The 23624-nt window shown below is 43.7% G+C and overlaps 1 protein-coding gene and 1 non-coding gene across 19 annotated transcripts in view; one reads left to right on the forward strand and one right to left on the reverse strand.

Moving 5' to 3' along the window:
- The window catches only part of LOC126088523 (voltage-dependent L-type calcium channel subunit beta-1), a 757906-nt gene that overhangs the window by 501233 nt on the left and 233049 nt on the right, over positions 1-23624 (forward strand). For all 18 annotated transcript variants that reach the window (XR_007519958.1, XR_007519952.1, XR_007519955.1 and 15 more), the window contains one exon: positions 13206-13325. Coding sequence is in view for 9 of the 18 variants with exons in the window: in XM_049906678.1 (XP_049762635.1) it covers positions 13206-13325 (120 nt within the window). In the remaining 9 variants the exon portion in view is untranslated. The remainder of the gene's footprint in view (positions 1-13205; positions 13326-23624) is intronic.
- Trnaa-ugc (transfer RNA alanine (anticodon UGC)) lies at positions 15941-16014 on the reverse strand. Its single transcript has one exon. It is a non-coding gene; the product is annotated as a tRNA-Ala (tRNA).

Below are 23624 nucleotides of genomic sequence, written 5' to 3' on the forward strand. Positions count from 1 at the left end.
ATTTATGGATCATATGTTGAAAGCAATAGACTGCCTGGGTGAGATTAAGATAGGTGAACACAAAATAAGCAGTCTCGCATATGCGAATGACTTAGTTGTGATGGCAGATTCGATTGAAAGTTTGCAAAGTAATATTTCAGAGCTACATCAGAAATGTAAGGACTATGGTACGAAGATTAGCATCTCCAAAACAAAAGTAACGTCAGAGATATAAACGGATTGAGTGCCAAATAGGAGGAACAAAGTTAGAGCAGGTGGACGGTTTCAAGTACTTAGGATGCATATTCTCACAGGACGGCAACATAGTGAAAGAACTGGAAGCGAGGTATAGCAAAGCTAATGCAGTGAGCGCTCAGCTACGATCTACTCTCTTCTGCAAGAAGGAAGTCGGTACCAAGACTAAGTTATCTGTGCACCGTTCAATATTTCGACCAACTTTGTTGTATGGGAGCGAAAGCTGGGTGGATTCAGGTTACCTTATCAATAAGGTTGAGGTTACGGATATCAAAGTAGCTAGGATGATTGCAGGTACTAGTAGATGGGAACAATGGCAGGAGGGTGTGCACAACGAGGAAATCAAAGAATAACTGGGAATGAACTCTATAGATGTAGCAGTCAGGGCGAACAGGCTTAGATGGTGGGGTCATGTTACACGCATGGGAGAAGCAAGGTTACCCAAGAGACTCATGGGTTCAGCAGTAGAGGGTAGGAGGAGTCGGGGCAAACCAAGGAGAAGGTACCTGGATTCGGTTAAGAATGATTTTGAAGTAATAGGCTTAACATCAGAAGAGGCACCAATGTTGACACTTAAAGTAGTAAAGGAGTTTGCTATTTGGGGAGCAAAGTAACTGATGATGGTCGAAGTAGAGAGGATATAAAATGTAGACTGGCAATGGCAAGGGAAACGCTTCGGAAGAAGATAAATTTGTTAACATCGTGTATTGATTTAAGTGTCAGGAAGTCGTTTCTGAAAGTATTTGTATGGAGTGTAGCCATGTATGGAAGTGAAACATGGACGATAAATAGTTTAGACAAGAAGAGAATAGAAGCTTTCGAAATGTGGTGCTACAGAAGAATATTGAAGATTATATGGGTGAATCACATAGCTAATGAGGAGGTATTGAATAGAATTGGGGAGAAGAGGAGTTTGTGGCACAACTTGAGTAGAAGAAGGGATTGGTTGGTAGGACATGTTCTGAGGCATCAAGGGATCACTAATTTAGTACTGGAGGGCAGCGTGGAGGGTAAAAATCGTAGAGGGAGATCAAGAGATGAATACACTAAGCAGATTCAGAAGAATATAGGCTGCAGTAGGTACTGGGAGATGAAGAAGCTTGCACAGGATAGAGTAGCATGGAGAGCTGCATCAAACCAGTTTCAGGACTGAAGACCACAACAATAAAAACAACACAACATTATTATCATTATTATTATTATTATTATTATTAAATAATGAAACAGACAGGTTATTTTACACATATCTGAGTATAGGATGTAAAGAAGAAAAAAATCGAAATACGCGGGCCAGTCTAGGGCAATAGAGTGACCATCTCCTATACCTAAAATTCTGAATTCAAATGTTTGCGCAGTATTCTGAGTATACGCTTCTAACCTCTAAACTGAGTAAGAAACATGCTACATGTGACAGATTTATGATAACAAATGTTACACTCCTCTATAGATGATGGTAATAAACATTATACTTCCAAGGAGGTGACTGTAGGAGTAGGCTAATTTGCATATAGAGCTTCTCTACAAAATTGCAAACCAACTAGCACTATATACTTTTTCACATTGTTAATTTATCGGCATTATCAGTAAGGTATTACGCATTGTTCGTGATGCCTGTATGTACCGTAGGAAGACTATACTGCTGACAAATGTCTGAATATTGTCACTGCCCTTTCCAAACACGTATGTGTTCCTTATGGTGTATCTGCGTTTTCGATTCACACTTTGTTTTGGCTCATTTTGGGAGTTTAATGGGAAAAGAAATGCTGAAAGATGTAGACAAAGAAATTCCTCTTAAGTTACTTCGTCCATGAGCACGGAACCAACTTTGATTTTGTTACAGTGATGCATGAAAACCAGATGAGTTACGATGACGAGACACATTAAAGCCACGCACCACACCCATATATAGATCGGCCTGCGGGCCACCTCCTCTTTAAGAGATTCAATGTTGACATGACGTTGCATACGTATGGCGAAATACCAATAGACGCTTATTCGATTCCTCGTCTAATGAATGGTATTTCTGGAAATGTACACTTGTCAAATTCATCCGAGCACCTGTACTTAATTACTTTGCTTGACTAACAACGGCGATGCTTTGTTTAGAGGTCATTTATTGAAGCGCTGTAGAGTAACATGTATTGATTCTAAAAGTGTTGTGCAGTGGAGTATCACTCTTTATTTCGTATTTGATATCTTTGCCACATAACTAGTTGAATTTGTGTTTAGAAGGTTTGTTACCATTCAGTTCCTTCCAATTTTATCCTACGCAACCCTTGCAAATGATTTCCATCTTTCATGTTATCACTACAGAGGACACAAGGATTCGAATCCTGGACCTCTATTTTGAGAGGCTGACGCCGCTCCCAGATCACTGATATCGGTAAACACCTGCGTGTTCGTCTAATCTGTGGATACCTATTCCGAAGTTCGTGTGCATTGATGATCATGCTATCCTTAACTGCGCGTGGCATGTGACTTTTGTTTTATGCAACTTAACAGTATGATGCGTCCACGTCTGTTACGCAATACAGAATGAGCAAAACTCTAAACTAGGTATTAGTGCGTAACAAAGTACTGTTTTAAATTACCAGCCTGACGGAAAAACAATATTCAAAAACTAGCTTCTATTTTACTTCGATCTTAATTACTGTTTGTTAGTTGTTGCAGGCGTAATGCGAAGACAGGAATTCTTCTTTTCTTGAAGGGAGAGATGTATCAGTGTTGTAGATCGTTTCAGGAAGAACAGCTACATGACAGACGAACCCGGAACGCAGCTTTATGAACCGCTGATACGTATCGAATGTAAATTCCAAGAGCAACGATTTCGGTATTTTGCACAATACACAGGAAAAGTGTCCAGGGTTATGAACTGGAACGCCGTTATTGTAAATACAGAAGTATTACCTTTAACATTTGTTCCCTTTGTTAATATCTGCCATAACTGATTCCATCGGCCTCTGAAATGCGTAAACAGTTCTGTCAAAACAAGGGGAGGTTGGAGTGTAACGTGTAATTGATGGCAAGGTTTCCAGAAGCGAGGAACGAACTCCGTGGCAAATAATCGGCATCGGCTTTGTCGAAGGGACTATCCTGGCATTCATGTGAAAAATAAGAAAAATTTCATAACTGTAGCTGTGGAAGATACATTCCCTGAGGTACATAAAATCACTGTATTACACATAATAATGTGCTGTGTTTTTGGTATTTCCGTATTTTTGTCGATACTCTGTAGCACCGAAATGCTTAGAACAATTTTAGCCAAATGTGGCATACATGTGGGTTACTAATTAACAGCAATAATGAAGAGTGATTGGCCTTTAACATCCCGATGTTGATGGGGTTATTAGAGATGGAGAAAGAGTTGGGACTGGAGAATCATGGACAGGAAACCCGCCGTGCCCTTTCTCAAATGAATTATCCTACCGTTTGCCTTAAGCAATCTAGGGGAGCCAGTGAAAGCCTAATTCTGGATGAATACTGGGAATTCTAACCTCCTTTCTCTTGAATGGTGTAGACCTGGGGATGGATGACAGGGGTGGGAGGGGGGAGGGGAAGAGGATGCACGACACGCCTAGCACTATTGGAAGAGAAGGCGACGTTGGGAATGAGGTGACATGTAAGACTGATCCGAAACATACTACACGTATTTGTTTCTACAACGTAGACGGGTACCAGTCTTTCCCTAACATAAGGTCCGAATCAATAATTAATCAAGCAATGCCTAGCAATAGGCTAGTGCGTGTGCTTGTGTGTACGTACGTACGTCTCTAGAAACCAAACCACCTTCTCGAAGAAGAAACAGAACAAAAAGGCTCCCCTAGAAAGTGTTCTTCTAAGTGGGTTGTTCCGTGGACCACATACTGTTCACGTTCAGCAAGACAATAAAACGAACACGGCAACAAAAGATTCAGAAGCCAGGATTCAGATTCAGGCAACAATTACCAGTAAAATGAAAGACAAAGTAAGTGAATAGCTGTCCGCCCCAGTAGCTGAGTGGTCAGCGTGACGGATTGCCGTCCTCCGGGCCCGGGTTCGATTCCCGGCTGGGTCGGAGATTTTCTCCGCTCAGGGACTGGGTGTTGTGTTGTGTTCATCATCATTTCATCCCCATCCGGCGTGCAGGTCGCCCAATGTGGCGCCGAATGTAATAAGACCTGCGCCAAGGCGGCCGGACCTGCCCCGCGAGGGGCCTCCCGGCCAATGACGCCAAACGCTCATCATCATCATCATCAGTGAATAGCTATTGATGTATCAGCCAGAGGATTCTATAAGATGGGTAAAAACAGAACTACATTCCTGGGAATTGAAATAAGAACACCGTCAATTCATTGTCCCAGGAAGGGGAAACTTTATTGACACATTCCTGGGGTCAGATACATCACATGATCACACTGACAGAACCACAGGCACATAGACACAGGCAACAGAGCATGCACAATGTCGGCACTAGTACAGTGTATATCCACCTTTCGCAGCAATGCAGGCTGCTATTCTCCCATGGAGACGATCCTAGAGATGCTGGATGTAGTCCTGTGGAACGGCTTGCCATGCCATTTCCACCTGGCGCCTCAGTTGGACCAGTGTTCGTGCTGGACGTGCAGACCGCGTGAGACGACGCTTCATCCAGTCCCAAACATGCTCAATGGGGGACAGATCCGGAGATCTTGCTGGCCAGGGTAGTTGACTTACACCTTCTAGAGCACGTTGGGTGGCACGGGATACATGCGGACGTGCATTGTCCTGTTGGAACAGCAAGTTCCCTTGCCGGTCTAGGAATGGTAGAACGATGGGTTTGATGACGGTTTGGATGTACCGTGCACTATTCAGTGTCCCCTCGACGATCACCAGTGGTGTACGGCCAGTGTAGGAGATCGCTCCCCACACCATGATGCCGGGTGTTGGCCCTGTGTGCCTCGGTCGTATGCAGTCCTGATTGTGGCGCTCACCTGCACGGCGCCAAACACGCATACGACCACCATTGGCACCAAGGCAGAAGCGACTCTCATCGCTGAAGACGACACGTCTCCATTCGTCCCTCCATTCACGCCTGTCGCGACACCACTGGAGGCGGGCTGCACGATGTTGGGGCGTGAGCGGAAGACGGCCTAACGGTGTGCGGGACCGTAGCCCAGCTTCATGGAGACGATTGCGAATGGTCCTCGCCGATACCCCAGGAGCAACAGTGTCCCTAATTTGCTGGGAAGTGGCGGTGCGGTCCCCTACGGCACTGCGTAGGATCCTAAGGTCTTGGCGTGCATCCGTGCGTCGCTGTGGTCCGGTCCCAGGTCGACGGGCACGTGCACCTTCCGCCGACCACTGGCGACAACATCGATGTACTGTGGAGACCTCACGCCCCACGTGTTGAGCAATTCGGCGGTACGTCCACCCGTCCTCCCGCATGCCCACTATACGCCCTCGCTCAAAGTCCGTCAACTGCACATACGGTTCACGTCCATGCTGTCGCGGCATGCTACCAGTGTTAAAGACTGCGATGGAGCTCCGTATGCCACGGCAAACTGGCTGACACTGACGGCGGCGGTGCACAAATGCTGTGCAGCTAGCGCCATTCGACGGCCAACACCGCGGTTCCTGGTGTGTCCGCTGTGCCTTGCGTGTGATCATTGCTTGTACAGCCCTCTCGCAGTGTCCGGAGCAAGTATGATGGGTCTGACACACTGGTGTCAATGTGTTCTTTTTTCCATTTCCAGGAGTGTAGGACAGAACCAGGTGTGCAACCAGTAAGTACCGCAGTGACACAGTAGAACGGGCTCAGCAAGGTGGATCAGGAATTCAGGTTTGGCCACCCTGAGATCAGGATATCAATTGGCGCAATAACCAGTTAAGTCATACTTGCATATTTTCAAGCAGAACACAAAAAACTCCCCAGAAGCTAGAAATAAATTTTAATCAGTCTCGTCTCTTCTCAACCTTTATTTAGGCCACCAGCACACAGTAACTGCTTATTACATAGCTAAATGGAAATATAGTATGATATTTAATGAACTTTGAAATGTTCGGCTTGTCTCTCTCTCTTGTACCAAACAACTTTGTTTTATGAATGTGACTAGCCGCACTGCCCGGCGTTGCCCGCAATGTTTAATATCTGGCACACAAAATGATTGGCCCTATGCCTTCTTGATACAGTGAATGCAAGCCGCAACGGAAACTGCAATCGCTTTAAATGGAAGGGCGTATTTGAATCACTGGGTGTCAACGGAATGAGTACTACCTCCAATTTGGGTATTTCTGCGGTTATTTGTTCTCGCGACAGGCATTACAGTCAGTTTATCACGATATATTCAGTTTGTTAGGCATTTAATTTTTGATTAATTTTCTTCGTTGTTTCGTCTGAATGTAGAAATGTGAAGTAGATTGGCCAAGAACTTTTACACATTTTAGGTAACAACCTTTTCCCTTTTCTATATTACAAACATATATGTTTCAAGTGCCGCGCGGAATGGCGGCGCGGTTTGAGGCGCTATGTCATGGACTGTGCGGCCCCTCCCGCCGGAGGTTCGAGTCCTCCCTCGGCCATGGATGTGTGTGTTGTTCTTAGCATAAGTTAGTTTAAGTAGTGTGTAAGTAGTGTGTGACCTTAGCAGTTTAGTCCCTAACGATTCCATTGTTCTTATTCTGGTGAACTGGATGTAGCATCCGTAACAGTTCTGTCACACATCAGACTATTATAGAATTCCGTGTCTGAGATGTACTTATTAGCACACTTCATTACATCTAAATATTGCATATCTCAGGTGTAACTGACAGAATCACTTTATAAAGTTTTCCCTCAGGAAAAGCCAATGTAGTTGACGCTTTCTGAATGGAGAAATTATTATAGACAAGTTGTGATAATGATACAATACAGCGAACTAAATGTTTGCGTTCAATGGAGTATTCTCATGACGAGCACTCTTAAGATTATGAGGATTAGGCTTTATTAGGTGAGAAGTCTTAAAAATAGATCTTACGTAACATCAAACACAGTGAACTTCTAGGATATTTTTGAGAAGTTTCGCTTTCCACTCATTTGATACGTATAACCGGTCGTGCTCCCTTCTTTCCTCTTCAACTAACACACAGCTGCGATAACGGATAAAAAGCTGCGACATAGGATGGGAAGTGTACAAGTTATTGTCTTGAAAGATCCTTTGAACACGTGTGGGCAGATATTGCATCATGCTGTGACTTTTGTTTTGGGCACTGCAGATGCCAGTAAATATATGCAAATGTTCTACGTTTTTGTCAAGCATGTTATTAAGGAAATCTCGCAGATAATTTATCACCACAGTTGGTCTTTTTCTGTCGCAAGTCTCGTCGTACAAGCACAAGTAATTGTTACCAGAGTTGGAAACTGTTTATAAGTTTTTATGTTACGTAAATTCAGCGAAATAAATAAATCTTTTTCTGTTCAAGTTTACCATTCTGTCGACAGAGCTGTCACTGCAGAAATACGCGCATCGTGTTCTATTCCTTTCACACGCCAGAATGTGTGCAATGGCAGGGCAAATTGGTTCTTGCCCCAAACAGCCGACGTCAGCAAGCCCATTCTCTGTGTTACGCCTAACTGGTCCCACGCACAGGTCTCACTCTTGCACAATACGTTCCAGCAGTTTTCAAACTCTCATTTCCGGCGAAAAGTGCACGTATCTGGTTAATGCACCAATGCCTCCAGTTGAGGTTTTTCTAACATTTCTGTGACGCTTGCCCGTGAGTCAAGTAACCTTGATCATTTGTGCAGCCCTCCGTTGTTCACGTTCAATACCTTCTGCGAGTCCTGTTTGCTGTGGGTCACACACACACTTCAGCAATATTTTATGCAGGATGCACAGGTGGTTTGTAATTATTCTCCTTTGTGGATTGATTGCACATTCCCAATATCCTACCAGTTAACAGAAGTGTACCACATCAATTGGCAGACGTTTGAAGATAAGCACCAGTCAGCCTGCGAAGTGTTACTTACGAAGTTTCAAGGACCGGTATTAAGTCTATAATCTAGAGAGTGGTGTATCGACTGCGAAGACGATATTAAACTAATTATAGGACACACACAGGCATTTGAGTAGTCATTCTTTCATGTAGTTCATCTACATTTGAATCTACATTTACAATCCGCAAACCACTTTATGGTGTGTGGTGGAGGATACTTTGTGTACTACTGCTCCTGTTGCGTATTGTAGGAGGGAAGAATGACTGTTAATAAATCTCCGTGAGAGTTGGAACCTCTACAATTTTACCTTCATGTTTTTCTTGATAACATATAAGGAAGGAATATATTGGTTGACTTTCCTAGGAACGTACGCTCTCGCAGTTTTAAAAGTACACCACATCGTGACGTACAACGCCTCTCTTGTAGGGTCTGCCACTGGATAAGGTACATCTACATCTACCTAGGTACTTCGCAAGCCGCCGGACGCTGCTTGGCAGGGGGTAGCCTATCATTTCCTTTACTGTTCCGCTCGGAAACAGAGCTAGGGAAAAATACAATCTGTATACTTCCGTATGAGCCGTAATTTCTCGTATGTTAGTGGTCCTTAGTGGCAACGTATGTATCTTCGTGGTTCTTACTCGCAATGTATGATGCCGGCAGTAGAATCGTTCGTCAGTCAGCTTCAAATGCCGGTTCTCTAAATTTTCTCAATAGCTTTTGAATACATTACGGGAAAGGCAGTGATCAATGTCTTGCAAATATTTACTATTAAAAACAGTCTTGATCACGATTTATTTATCAAGGTCACCGGTTTCGACCACTGCTGTGGTAATCTTCAGATCATTGAGTAGGAACCTACTCAATGGTCTGAAGATGACCACAGTAGTGGTCGAAACCGGTGACCTTGATAAATAAATCGTGATCAAGACTCTTTTTAATAGTAAATATTTCTCAATAGCGTTTCGGAAAAGAACGTCGCCTTCCCTTCAGGGATTCCCATTTGAGTTCCCGAAGCATCTCCGTAACACTTACGTGTTTTTGCATCCTACCGATAACAGCCTGCCTCTGAATTGTATGTACGCGACGCTTTCACGCTTGCTAAACTTACGTGTAGCGAAACACGCTGCTGTTCTTTGGATCTTCGCTAATTCCTCTGTGTCCTGTCTGGTGAGTTTCCCAGGATGAAACCAAAGCAGTGTGCGAACGAGAGTCTCGTAAGCTATTTCCAAGTGAATCTCATTCTGTCACCTGTCTTTTCTGCTATTAGTTTTATATGGTCGTTCCACTTTAAATCCCTCCGAACGCATACCCCAGATACTTAATGGACGTGACATCTACTAGTGCTTGTCCTGCAACGTGCAATCACACAATATAATTGGTCTCTCTGGCTATTTATCGCAATAGGTTACATTTGTTTACGGTCAGGATCAACTGCCAATCCCTGGATCATGAGTCGACCTGCTGTAGGTGTCACTGCATTTCGGTACACTTACCTAATATTGTGACTTCTCTACTAACAGTAAACTACTGATTCTTTAAAGAATCGAGCTCCCATGTGTAAAATTGCATCATACATGTGATCCCTTTACAAATGAGTTAATGTGTTAAATATTTGCCTTTAAGTATATAACCGAGAGAAAGGCTATAAAATGACTGAAATTATGCTTAAAGTTTTTGGAAGTCGCTAAACGTTGTCATTATGAAACACTGGATGAATGTGAACTTGATAATTTGTGTTCCATTTTAGGCAAAAGCTAGTATTTGCCGCATCTCAATATTTATGACCGCATATCTCCTGAAATTTTGGAAATTTGTTGTAAGGTCTTATGGGACCAAACTACTGAGATCGTCGATCCCTAAGCCTACACACTACTTAATCTAACTTAAACTAACTTACGCTATGGACAACACACACACAGCCATGCCCGACGGAGGACTCGAACCTCCGACGGTGACAAGGCGCCCCTGATCGCGCGGCTACCCCGCGCTGCGTATCTCCTGAACTACGTGACTTAAAATGGTTCAAATGGCTCTGAGCACTATGGGACTTAACATCTGTGGTCATCAGTCCCCTAGAACTTAGAACTACTTAAACCTAACTAGCCTAAGGACATCACACACATCCATGCCCGAGGCAGGATTCGAACCTGCGACCGTAGCAGTCGCGCGGTTCCAGACTGTAGCGCCTAGAAACGCACGGCCACCGCGGCCGGCCTATGTGACTTATATAATGATACAATTTTGCAGTACGTTCAGTGATATATGTAGATACTGTCTCCAAAGTGTGTTGCGGATAGAGTTAGTAGTAAGAGCGTAATAAATTAAATCGTCATGCCAGTTACTAAAGTCTGACTGCATCAGCAGCGAAAATATTGTAAGCTATAAAAATTTTGAAATTATGTTTAATGTTCGTCAGAAATCGCTAAGTGCTCTCATTCTCAAATAGTGGGTGAATGAAGTCCGGGTATATTTGCCCGCCATCAGTTACGCTGCGCCGGCCGGTGTGGCCGAGCGGTTCTAGGCGCGTCAGTCTGGAACCGCGCGACAGCTACGGTCGCAGGTTCGAATCCTGCCTCGGACATGGATGTGTGTGATGTCCTTAGGTTATTTAGGTTTAAGTAGTTCTAAGTTCTAGGGGACTGATTTCCTCAAAAGTTAAATCCCATAGTGCTCAGAGCCATTTGAACCATTCGAAGTTACGCTGCACACACATTCTAACTTTAATACTTGTATTAGTGCATTAAACTTTTAACATAAGAGTATATCTCTTAATGAGTAGATTATGACAGCACTTTAAATTTTTTAATTCGGTCAGTAATCACGCGAATTCTTGAAAATAGAATTTTTCTTGCGAAAATGCTGCAACTGGTACCGCGTTCTGGGTTCGAGGATAGCGTTTAAGTAATAAACAGAGCCATTCTTATTGAGGACTTAAACGTCGTAGATGTAAGTAATTTAATAAGACCGCAAATGTCGGAAAATACCTCAAAATTGGATGGTAAATGTTTAGCATGTGAGGTCACATCGAAAATACGAAGGGCATTCTCAATCGTATGCTTGAAGGAATAACGGAGCGGTGCAATATTTACTTTCAAGCAGACGGTGCAAATTTTAAACCCTTTCGTAAATATTATCTGTTGTAAATGTAGAAGTTGCGATATTATTGTCCTCGTTGTAACAAACCAAAAGCTGTTCCTATTTAATGTTTTTTTTCCTTTTGTCCCTTCTTTTTTTGTATAGAAATTATGTAGTGAAGAAAACGTAGACGATTTACTGGTAATGACGCAGTTCGGATGCTTATACTCCTTTACTTGTGGCGCAGTATGGTAGGTTTCTTTTGTACTGTACTTAATAAAAAAACAGCCGAGACCGCGAGACTGGTTCATAAATTAATACCCCATTGTGCACTGAAGCGCCAAAGAAACTGGCATAGGTATGCGTATTTAAATACAGATACATGTAAATAGGCAGAATACGGCGCTGTGGTCGGCAACGCCTATATGAGACAGCAAGTGCCTGACGCAGTTGTTCCATCGGTTACTGCTACTACAGTGGTAGGTTATCAAGATTTAAGTGAGTCTGAACGTGGTGTAACAGTCGGCGCACGAGCGATGGGACACAGCATCTCCAAGTAGCAATGAAGTGGGGATTTTCCCGTACGACCATTTCTCGAGTGTACCGTTAATATCAGGAACCGGGTAAAACATCAAATCTCCGACATCGCTGGGTCCGGAAAAAGAACCTGCAAGAACGGAACCAACGACAACTGAAGAGAATCGTTCAACGTGACAGAAGTGCAACCCTACCTCAAACTGCTGCAGATTTCAATGCTGGGCCATCAACAAGTGTCAGCGTGATACCATTTAACGGAACATCATCGATATGGGCTTTCGGAGCCGAAGGCCTACTCGCGTATCCATGTTGGCTCCATGTTTCGGCTCGTCTGGGCCTGTCAGCACCGACATTGGACTGTTGATGACTGGAAACTCATTACCTGGTCGGACGAGTCTCCGATCAAATTGAGCGGATGGGATCTATGAACCTGCATGCCAGCAGGGGACTGCTCAAACTGTTGGAGGCTCTGTAATGGCGTGGGGCCTGTGCAGCTTTAGTGATATAGGACCCCTGATACGTCTAGATACGACTCTGACAAGTGACACGTACGTAAGCATACTGTCTGGTCACCTGCACCCATTCAAGTCCATTGTGCATTCCGATGGACCTGGACAATTTCAGCAGGACAATGCGACAGCCCACACGTCCATAATTGCTACAGAGTGGCTCAAGGAACACTCGTCTGAGTTTAAACACTTCCGCTGGCCACCAAACTCCCCAGATATGAATATTATTGAGCATATCTGGGATGCCTTGCAACGCGCTGTTCAGAAGAGATCTCCACCCCGTCGTACTCTTAAGGATTTATGGACAGCCCTGCAGGATTCATGGTTCACTTTCCTCCAGCACTACTTCAGACATTAGTTGAGTCCATGGCATGTCATTTTGCCGCACTTCTGCTTGCTCGCGGCGGCTCTACACGATATTAAGCAGATGTACCAGTTTCTTTGGCTTTTCAGTGTAAATACACAATTGACTCACGTAATGAAAAAAAATGCTGTCCGCCAGGCGCACGATTCGAACCCTGAGCCGCACGCACTAAAGTCGCGTACGTCTGCGTGGAGACGCACCTGCTTGAATACTTGGGTTGGGAGGGTCAGATGTGACGGACCGACAGGCTCAACCGCTGCGCGTGCGGCGAGGTGCTTCACCTGGTGACGTCACATGTTCAACACTTGTCACCCAGTTTTTGGGTACCGACATTTGCGGGCCCATTTGTCTTACGTTAAATTACTCGTCTACGTTGCTTCGGAGGCTAATAAGGATCACCCTGTAGATGACTGCATCCAAACTTCCGACATTACCCACTGGATCATTTATATGTATTGTGAACCATTTCTCACTGATTTGCAGAGTATGTATGTAGATGTAGATGTAGATGTAGACGTAGACGAGTCTAGTATGAGCTCGGCGCCTTGTGTTGCAGACGAAGCCAGTGGCGTTTGCCGTACGGACCAACGTAAGCTACGACGGCACTCTGGATGACGACTCCCCCGTGCACGGCAGCGCCATCTCCTTCGACGTCCGAGACTTCCTGCACATCAAGGTGAGTCGCCTGGGCCGCCGCCAGCCCCCCGCTACCTGCTACCTGCTCCCCCCTCCTCCTCTCTGGGTGCACGCCAGCCAGCCAGGCAGCTACCCACTGTCCCGACACGAAGAATTCCAACAGCAGCAATGAAGTACACACGAGGTGAAATTAGGTCTGGGCAAACGACACTCGCTTTCGAACCAGCTGGAGGAAATAGCGTTAAATCCCACCACAGTAGATACTCCTTTTGAAAAAATTAGCAATAAGAGATTCATAGTGTCTGTATGCAAATGTAAACATTTTTTGCTGATTTTTAAGTGAAGATAACTGCCGAAGTCAGAATGTTGTCTTTGAAAAACTGCTGCAAGATTACCGTTGTTCCTACGTGTCTTTCTTACTTATGCGCAATTCAAGTGATTAATTTTTCTTCTGTCTCGAATCTTTCAAAAGGTTGTTTCCTGACTCCGGTGATATAAGGATACTCTCGCTGCGTTCCTTAATTGAGTGCTTGTCAGATAATCATTGAGGCACAACTCGGCTAGTTTAATTGGTTTTCGCATTTAATGATGATTCAATTAATCTATTTCGCAACGCATATCGCGAAGGAGGAGACGTGAGCAACCAAAGAACCCAGCTAACTCAGAGTATCTACACCACTATCATCAGACACGATATACTACCACATGCGATCTTCATTTTCATTAATTCTGATGTCACATTACTGTATTATGACGGCTCCTTTCACAATTACATTTATTAGGTATGGGACAGGGGGTGGAATTACTGTTCTATACAAGTAAGATTTTTCTTAAATATCACTTTTATTGGGCCACACGCCCCTACTCTCAGTTCTTCACAGATTAACATTCACTAAGTTACAAGGATATGATGTGCAGTCCTTCTAATCTTAATTAATTATGTGCACGGCATGCGTTGGAACGTTACGTCACTCTTGGGATTACCGTTCTCATACGACACCGACAACTACTATTTTAACATAACCTATTCGAAACCAATTTCGGTGTCCCCCTCTGATTTTGGCGGGAACAACACAACAGACTAGGACCCAATCTTATAGCGGGGGTCTGGTAGTACGCAAGCAGGCACAAATATGCAAAGCTAATACACAAAAATGAAATACATCGTATTAAATCCGTCACACGAACGCTCGCAAAACCTACATCGAATTTCTTCAATAACAAATGCAAAACCTAACTGAATTTAATTTAGGACGCTGGTGGCTGTATCTTCGAATAGTACTGCACACGTTGCGGCGTGGAGACAGAGACCAACAAAGAAAAAAATAAATGAAATCAATTAACTTCACATGCAAAACTCGTTAAATATCTCACATTATTCACACGCCCAATTACTAAACTGGAAATACAATAAGGAACTGATTACTCTTCGTCGCACGGTTACGACCACATTTGTAATGGTTGCACAAAGGGAGAGGCCCATGCTATCAATAAAAGTCTTCCAAATTCTGAAATTTAATAGTTAAACGCTCTCTAACTGAGAAATAAACTGGAAAATTATTATGGATGCTGAAGATACCACAGGATTAACAACTTATAACTGCATTACGATGTTCCCCATGTTAACGTTAAAACCGTTAATTCTAACTATCCAATATACTCGGAAAACAATTAAAAAAACGGTGGTCATAACGTAAGCCTAACTGTGTTGATACTGGAAAAGAACGGATTAGTGACCTAATCTATGATATAGAGGCATCTTTCATTAAATTAGCAAACTTCTTGACGGAGACCAGCACAGGTTCCATCACACTCTCAACCGTACGTAACCCGAGTGAGGAATAATGGCGGAGCACCCCTAACGGTCGCTCTGCTCATTCCTAAAGGGGAGGGGAGGCCTCGCTACAAATTCACGTACACTTTCCCACTACTGGTGCGTGTTTACCAGTGTACCTACATGCATCTTCACATTACAGCCGTACTACTAACAGAATGACACCCCAAACAAACATTCATTCTGACATTTAATGGCAACATAATAGGAAAGAGAAGAGAATGTGCATTAATACACAATCAAATAAACACAGAGGCGTTCAGATCTGCCGGCCGGAGTGACCGAGCGGTTCTAGGCGCTGCAGTCTGGAACCGCGCGACCGCTACAGTCGCAGGTTCGAATCCTGCCTCGGGCTTGGATGTGTGTGATGTCCTTAGGTTAGTTAGGTTTAAGTAGTTCTAAATTCTAGGGGACTGATGACCACAGATGTTAAGTCCCATAGTGCTCATAGCAAGGGACCGCATTTTTAAAATGTGACTACGCCTATTCAGGCTGTTTTAGTTTTATTTCTAGACCATGCCCTCGTAGACATATTACAGAGTCAGGTTTATCTTCTGAAGAAGGCTCAATTACTTGGGCTGAAACCTAGGTACAGGTTGGTTTCATTACCGTAATCGAGGCTGATAGTTTCTTATATATTAAACATTAAGTTATTGTAGTTGAGTCAACATTTTAAAGTGATCTGCGGAAGCAGAACCAATCGTTTCAATTATTTATTGCAACTTTTGATACTCGCCCGTGGTTGCGTAGGTGTGCGGACAAGATATAGCAGAATGAAATTACAAGAAATCCAGACCGCTAGCTGCTTACAGGCGTTGATATGCCCCGACCGGGACTCGAACCCGGAATCTCCTGCTTGCATGGCAGTCGCTCTATCTGACTGAGCCATCGAGGACACAGAGGATAGTGGGACTGCAAGTACTTACCTCTGGCACGCTCCCCGTGAAACCCACATTTCCAACTTACTCTCCACACACGACATTTTTTAGTGTGGAGGCTGAAGGCCTATCCGACAACAGATACGATACGATACGGACATCGAAGAATACTCTTTCTTCTGCAGGTAAATCAGAAGCTTGAGAAATTCTTAGTATCGTCAAATCCTGAATAAGATGTCCTTATTGAGCGAGGAATTACACCAAAAAAGCTGGTGACTACTAGTAGTGGTGAGGCTTCGGAAAGAGACTATGTGGAAACCAAAACACGCGCATAAAACAGACATATATCAGCGGACAGAGTACCTCTCAAAGTTTTTAACTCCCACTAGAGGTGTCCGGTACGGTCGCCGTTTGTGACGCAGCAAACGTCAATACGTGCGTGCAATTACGTAACTGAAGTCGTTGACACGAACTGCCTGGGAAGACGCGTCGGCAGCACCCTTCGGAAATCTGTTCACTGGTTTGCCTATCTGCAGGAGCCAACTGAGACGACTATACGCAGCGGATGATTTGTCCACATGTTGTGACACGCCTGTCCTCTGGTTCAGAAGCACCGCGGTGACCGTTACGAGTCGAGACGTAGAGAGAAGCCCTGTCCATCGATATGTGGCATTTTTCTGATTGCCTTATAGTTGAACGCAGTCATCTTCCGAAAACTCGCAGGTACTTATGAATAAATCCGAATTTGTGTAGTTAGTCTTTCCGTCCACTTCACACTATCTACAGGCTGTTACGTCTCCCTTACGTACCAAAAAGCACAGATTATCATATCCGTCATCTGCGCGAGTGTCTACTCCATTGTTATTGCTCTACGTACGTTTTTGAACTTTCACGCTTGTTAATTTTGGGTCTTTTAGTACGCAGAGAAAGTGTAGCGAACGGCGAGTTAAATAGTAATATAAATTTGTTGTTTTAAATTAAGTACGTTCCGACGCACAGCTGCATTTTCAGAGTGTAGAATGTCGCAGATACACAAATATGTGAAATTCGCTTCTGCTTTGCACGCGATATTGCACGTTAGTTTCTTCCTCGCAAACGGATGTACTAATAGGACTGCTCGAATTGTGTGAACGAGAATGGTCAGACCGATTTAATAGTGTCGTTTAGATTGTGTAAAGTGATGCTACGATTTTAATACAACCGAAAATTTGTGATCGTAGGCCCCCTAGCTCTGAATCGGTAGAATTCCTACAGATTAGATATGTGTGACCAGCCATTTCCAGCCTTACAAACCTAACAAATACAAAACTGTGTATCATTCTGTAGTAAATATCGTGTTGTGCCACGGGAGAGCTTGTTTTCTCCGCTTCCCGCGACAACCGCTATCATTTACAACAGTGTGACAAACAGTATTTAGCATTGGAAGTAAGTTACAATAGTGTGCATCTAAGGCAATTGAAACGTGGAGGTTAATATTTCTGTTCTTGTTCGAGAATATCCTGATGGAAAAACAGTCTATACAAGAAAGAAAAATGTTCAAATGTGTGTGAAATCGTATGGAACTTAACTGCTAAGGTCATCAGTCTCTAAGCTTACACACTACGTAACCTAAATCATCCTAAGGACAAACACATACACCCATGCCCGAGGGAGGACTCGAACCTCCGCCGGGACCAGCCGCACAGTCCATGTCTGTAGCGCCCTAGACCGCTCGGCTAATCCCGCGCGGCACATATACAAGAGTTCTTCCTAGGATTGCCGCAGGGCACCAGTTTGATTCTCTTACTAAAGGCAACATTGTATTAGAACCGGAAGAGCAACAAGATTTAAATCAAGAACCTCTAGATGTGAGTCCATTTACTATGGAACGAATTGGCAATGTAGTAAATCCCGTTCTACGTAGTGCGCTGTCCAGTTGCATTAGTGGGACCACCTCTCAAAAGTCTGAATAACCAAATTTTGCCGTGCGGACAGCTGCGAGACGAGCAACAAGAGAAAGAATGACGTTGTGGAAGGTACCGACAGGGGCCTGGAGCCATGCCGAACACAGAGCCGTAACTACCTGCGTTACGTTTCTCTGTTGCGGATCCAGACTTATCGACGTGGTCCCACAGATTCGCGACTGGGTTCAGATCCGGGGCGGTCGGTGGCCAGCGGAGTACTGTTACCTCGTCCTGATGCCCTTCGAACCTCGCATATACACTGCGATCTGTGTCACATGCTTCGTTGTCCTGTTGGAAAAGCTGAGGAAAAGCAGACTGGATATAGCGGTCGACATGGTCCCAAAGGATAGAAGCATACTTGGGTTGATCCGCTGTGCCTTCCAGAATGATCACCTATTAAATGCCACGAAAACATTCTGCAGACAATAGCACTCCCGCAGAGTGTTTGCTTTCAGACGTTTCACGCCGCACCATTCAACGGCCATCTGACCGATTCGGCATTAAACGTGAGCCGTCCGAAAAGGCCACGTGTCGCCGCTCAGTGGACGTCCCGTTGCGCCACTGGCTTGCAAACTCCAGCTTCCTTCGCCAATGAACAGCAGTCAGCATGGCTGCGTAGACCAGGCACCTACTGCAGAGATCAAACGCAGCAACCCTCGTTGAGGAGACACTGTTGTTAGCCCCTTGGTTCATTAGGGCGGTCAGCTGTTCAGCAGATCTACGTATAATCCCTCTTGCACATCTCCGCAGTTATCGTCCACCCCTGTCATCTATGGCACGTGCTGCGCCATAGTTGCCTAGGCGCCGGTTTTGGATAGCGCCATTTTGCCACGCACGGCATAATTTAAGCACGGCGGCACGCGAACAGTTCACAGACTTAGCCGTTTCGCAAGTGCTTCCACCCTTAGCCCGAAACTCAGCGAACCTGCCCTTTTGGACGTCAGATAAATCGCTCCGTTTCCGCATTTCGACAACGACTGCACTTTTCCCGCGTCCCCCCCCCCCCCCCCTCCCGACTCGCTTTATATGCTCTCCGCTGCTAGCGCCTCCTCCTGCCGTCTGTGAGTACTTGTTGCACGTTCATGTCGAAAATAGGAGGTGGTCATATTTACGAGGGTTATTCGGGAAGTAAGGAACGATCGGTTGCGAAATGGAAAATACACTGAAAATCTGACGAAGCTTTGCACAGATGCGTTGGGTACTGTGTCTAGCACTCCCGTCGGTCCCATCTTGTCGCTCTTTTCAGTTCTGAGCTCACAGTGAGAACGTAAAGGTGGCTAGATATGCAATCCGCATAACATAACTGTCATGCGGTTCGTTCTACACGACAGTTCTCGGCCGCACTTTGCACGGGCTATGTCGATACTCCTGCAGCGTTTTCGATGGGAAGTGTTTGATCACCCACAATACAGACCGTGTTTGGCTACCCCTGAGGTTCATCTCTGCTCAGATGAACCGCTGGCTATGAAAACAATATTTTGACGCAGACAACGAGCTGCAGTCCAGAGTAGAAATTTGTCGAAAAGCACTGGCGGCTGTCTTCTATAACGAGGGATTTGAAAAGTTGGTACAGCGCTACGACAGATGTCTAAGTCTGAGCGGCGGCTGTGTAGAGAAGTAGCTGGAAGGTGTAGATAACCGTTGCAAATCAGTTTTGATTTTTACTGTGGTTTCCATTTCGCGACCTATCGTTCCTTACTTTCCGAATAGCCCTCGTATTTGGCCGACCTTCCATATCATAGTAGCAAAGACGGTTGCGTTTAGTGATTCGATCGACTCGCTGTACGAGGAAAGTAGTGAGTACGTTGTTAATAACCTTAAGTTCTGATGGGCGGAAAACAGCGATATTCGCCTCGGGATAGTGCCCTTCTCACAGTAATTCCCGCAAACTTGGAGTCACTTTGACGTCAGCAGCAATATCGACGACCGCACGATTGGCTGTCGACTTTGTGACGAGGAAGAATATGAATATTATTGACCCTCGATTCACTCGCAGCAATTAAAGCTGTACCCTTAGGTTCCTGCCTAACCACATACTCAGAAATCGCTAAATATTTATTTCATCATTCGTTCACAGATCAGACGGAGTGCAAACAACATCTAACATTGCAGAACACACTTGTATTTCATTCATAAAAAGTAACAGAACATGTTAACAATGCTAACATGAAAAAATACATGTAAGGGGATGCGAAACAACAATTTTAGACTCCAAAAACCACGACGTTATTCATTTCCGTAGCACTTAATCATGCAATGTTTAACTCTGGTCTTGGTTCTCTTATTCTGTCGTGAAGGATCCTATCGTTGATGCGTTATTAAGTGACATTTAATGATAATGGTGATACGTTTGTGATAAATTTTTCAATGCTCCGTTACACTAAAATAGCATACTGCAAATTATAAAGCACGTGTGTTTCATCTTAATTTGTAAATTATTGACGATAATAACTCACTCCTAAGAGAGCCCTCTTATATGATGGCATTAACCGTCGATAATTCATTATGTGTCATTTTGTTATAATAAATCATTCCAAGAATGACGTGGTTTTGTAAAGCTCCAGTACGCGCGGATGAAATCTTGTGAGAGGCCCGTATCGAATGCTAACCAAGGTCGATAGCCGATCATGCGGTCGTTGATATTGTGTGTATGACATCAAAAATGACGTCACGTTTGCGGAAATCGTTGTGAAACGAGCGACTTCAGTGCTCTGAAGCGCTCATACTCTTTGAAAATAGCAATGTTAGTCTTATGTGGATAATTAGCATATAATATAAAAGATGCGTCTTTGTATTGAGGTACTTTATGGAAGGTCGGCATTAGATGAAATATTCGTTATCTGGTCAGAATCATAACTTAAACTTCCTCAAATTAATTATTTTTACTAGTTTATAGCAGAACTATATATCAGACGTTTATGATTACAGAGTTCCATTCGTTTATCATTTTCAACCATTCTCTGAGTTTGATAGCAGCAGCAACAGGCTTCGCTTAGTGCTATGGGAATTAATGTGAATTGATTTGACAGACGAGTCTGCACGCGGTTACGACTATAACAAGACGAATTGAATCGGCAGTTGGAAGAAGGAAATAACCCCATAAATCTGTTTGTTGGGAAATTCGAAAAAAAGTATAACTTATGCATTTTTATTGAACCAGAAATTATTTCTTATTGCACGTACATAAGAATATTTCCATCCGTTTGCAGTGTTCAGACAATTTCCAGGTATTGTACTTTTACTCGTAAAATTACAAATGTTGATGGATTTGTTTCCTTATTCCAACTGACTGAAAATGTGACTGAAAATGAAGAAATAAGTCAATAATGTCGTTCATATTTCATTCAAAATTGTAAAAACATAACACTATAGGCTATTGGAAAAGTGTATATAGTTGAAAAGTTTAAAAGGGCATCAGTTATTTGACCCCAAGAATGCGCAGAAAGTTTCAGAGAAAAAAACTTGGACGCAAAAACCACTCATCGTCATAATCAGCTGGATCTGAGGTAGTAGGCCAGGTCATTAAGTCCTCGTAGAAGTCTTTCTTTTCTGTAGGTATGTACGTGATATTTCGGTTTTGTTCACCGCAAGTGTCGCTAAAATTGTGACGTTCTTTAACAGTTGGACTCATGTCCTGAACCTTAACCAAAGTAGGCTACATACCTCATCAGGGCCTCTTTTAGCCACACTTTCTGGATATGGGCAGAAATTTGCTGATTTGATTTGACGCTAAATGCTTAATGCGGATATTTCTCACAAAACAGGCGGTGCAAAGTTTTTATGTCCAGCTCAGCACTTAATGCAGTAATGAGAATGGTGTATTGGGAGCTCATTTATATGATCATCAATAGCACCTAGTATTTGTACATTACCCCAGTTCATATGTTTACCTCGCGTATCAATTGCAGATTTTCCAGAAGCAATTAAAATAGTCAAACAGAAAAGCGCTTTATTTTTTATGACATATAAAACGGAAAATGCACTTCTACAAACTTAAATTCTTTTGGTGGGATTGTCCAGAACAAAGAAATCGAAAACATTGTCTCGTTTCTTAGGGTTTTCGTTCTTTGAACGACGGCGGTTTGAATCGTGTCGTATTATCGGACCCATTGGGAATGTACCGTGTTCATTTTTGTTTCGTCCATCATATAAATTATCTAGAAAATATTTCTTCTCTTCAGGAGGGAAGTTGTCTGTACATTTCACCATGCAAGAACACGAAATGTTGGTGTTTGCAGGAATTGTGTTACCCCTGCAGGTACTCACATATTGTTGAGCAAGAAGACCCTGCCTCTTCTGTACTTCAAGTTTATAGAAGTGAACATTGTAAACTCCTTTTTTCCGCTTGTTTCTGACGATGAAGCCACTTCAGAAACACTCTCAGAAATCGATGGCATTATATAGGTTGTAGTACGAAGAAATTAGTGATTAGTGGAAGCTCTACACGAACACGTAATCACATTAACCAACTGTTTGCAAACTAACTAGTTAGAAAGATATCCAGCAGATGGAGCAAGAACAAACTTGTTCCGTGCCCAGCTGCTGTCTCTTGGCCATGCGTGGCGGTAGTTGGAAAACAGAAATAAATCCAGTCTTTGTTTCCTTCTTCCAACTTACGGAATATTCAGACCTGGTTTTCAAGGCTTGACGAGTTGGTTTTCTTGTATTCCATAGTTACATGTACCCTTTCATGATTCGAATTCGGCGAAATCGCGATTTATTATTTTTGGTGTTCATTCCCTTCTTCCAACCACCAATTCAGTTTTGCTCCCTTGTTGAAATTACGATATGTGCGGGACTGCCAACCATTTTCATTAAGCTGCTGTCATTGCACAACGACAGACTCCGGTTGATATAACGCGAGAAGAGTAAAGACGATTTACGGTACCAGGGTCGTCGAGGACTACAGCTTCATCGGAGAGACTTCGACCAGATTATTCGGCACTCAGAACATCGACCAAACGAATTTTACTGTTCCTCTGAAAATATAACCGCTCCGTCATTAGCATTATCATTCACACTTAATTACACAATGACAAGGCAAGATGTAATCTTAAAGATTATTAACGTCAAATGACCATTTTATTTTTGCGTGCGAAATAAATTTCTCGAAGTTTATATATTTAGAAATAGAAAGATTCGAGTCAGCCTACTATCTAGCCAAGTAAGAATAGAAACATTGAAGATTCAGTCATGTTCCCTTGTGGTAGTATAGGTGCAATGCCACGTCGTGGTGAAAACAAAGACTTAAAGTCGTGGCAGCAAAACAAAGGGCAGTCAGAGTATGTTCCTGAGAAATTTTTCACAACACTTTTATGAGAGTCCACAAGTCATTAACCGTGATTGCTGCAAGACCGCGATTAAGTTGTCGACGAGGCACATCTTTGAGATATTCGTAAGCCAGGTGAGTTAGCGGGCGGTGGCAGCACTGGTATCCGCCTTTCTTCAGTGAAGTCGCATACATCCCTCACCACATGTTCAGAAAAAAAGAGGCTGCCCTCTACCAAGGTTTGTTTGAATGCCAGCGAGGTTTACGAAGTATGGTCGTATTGGAAATGGTATGCCCTTGCATTCTTCCGGACTGTCAATTTGTTGGGTTCCCATAGTTAAAGCGTCACTGCGAGTCATTTAACTAAAACACACGTTCTGCTGTGTAGAGGTGTAAGACCCACAGCGAGGGGCTT

This window comes from Schistocerca cancellata, chromosome 6, assembly GCF_023864275.1.
Source record: "Schistocerca cancellata isolate TAMUIC-IGC-003103 chromosome 6, iqSchCanc2.1, whole genome shotgun sequence".
Classification (NCBI taxonomy): Eukaryota; Metazoa; Arthropoda; class Insecta; order Orthoptera; family Acrididae; genus Schistocerca; species Schistocerca cancellata.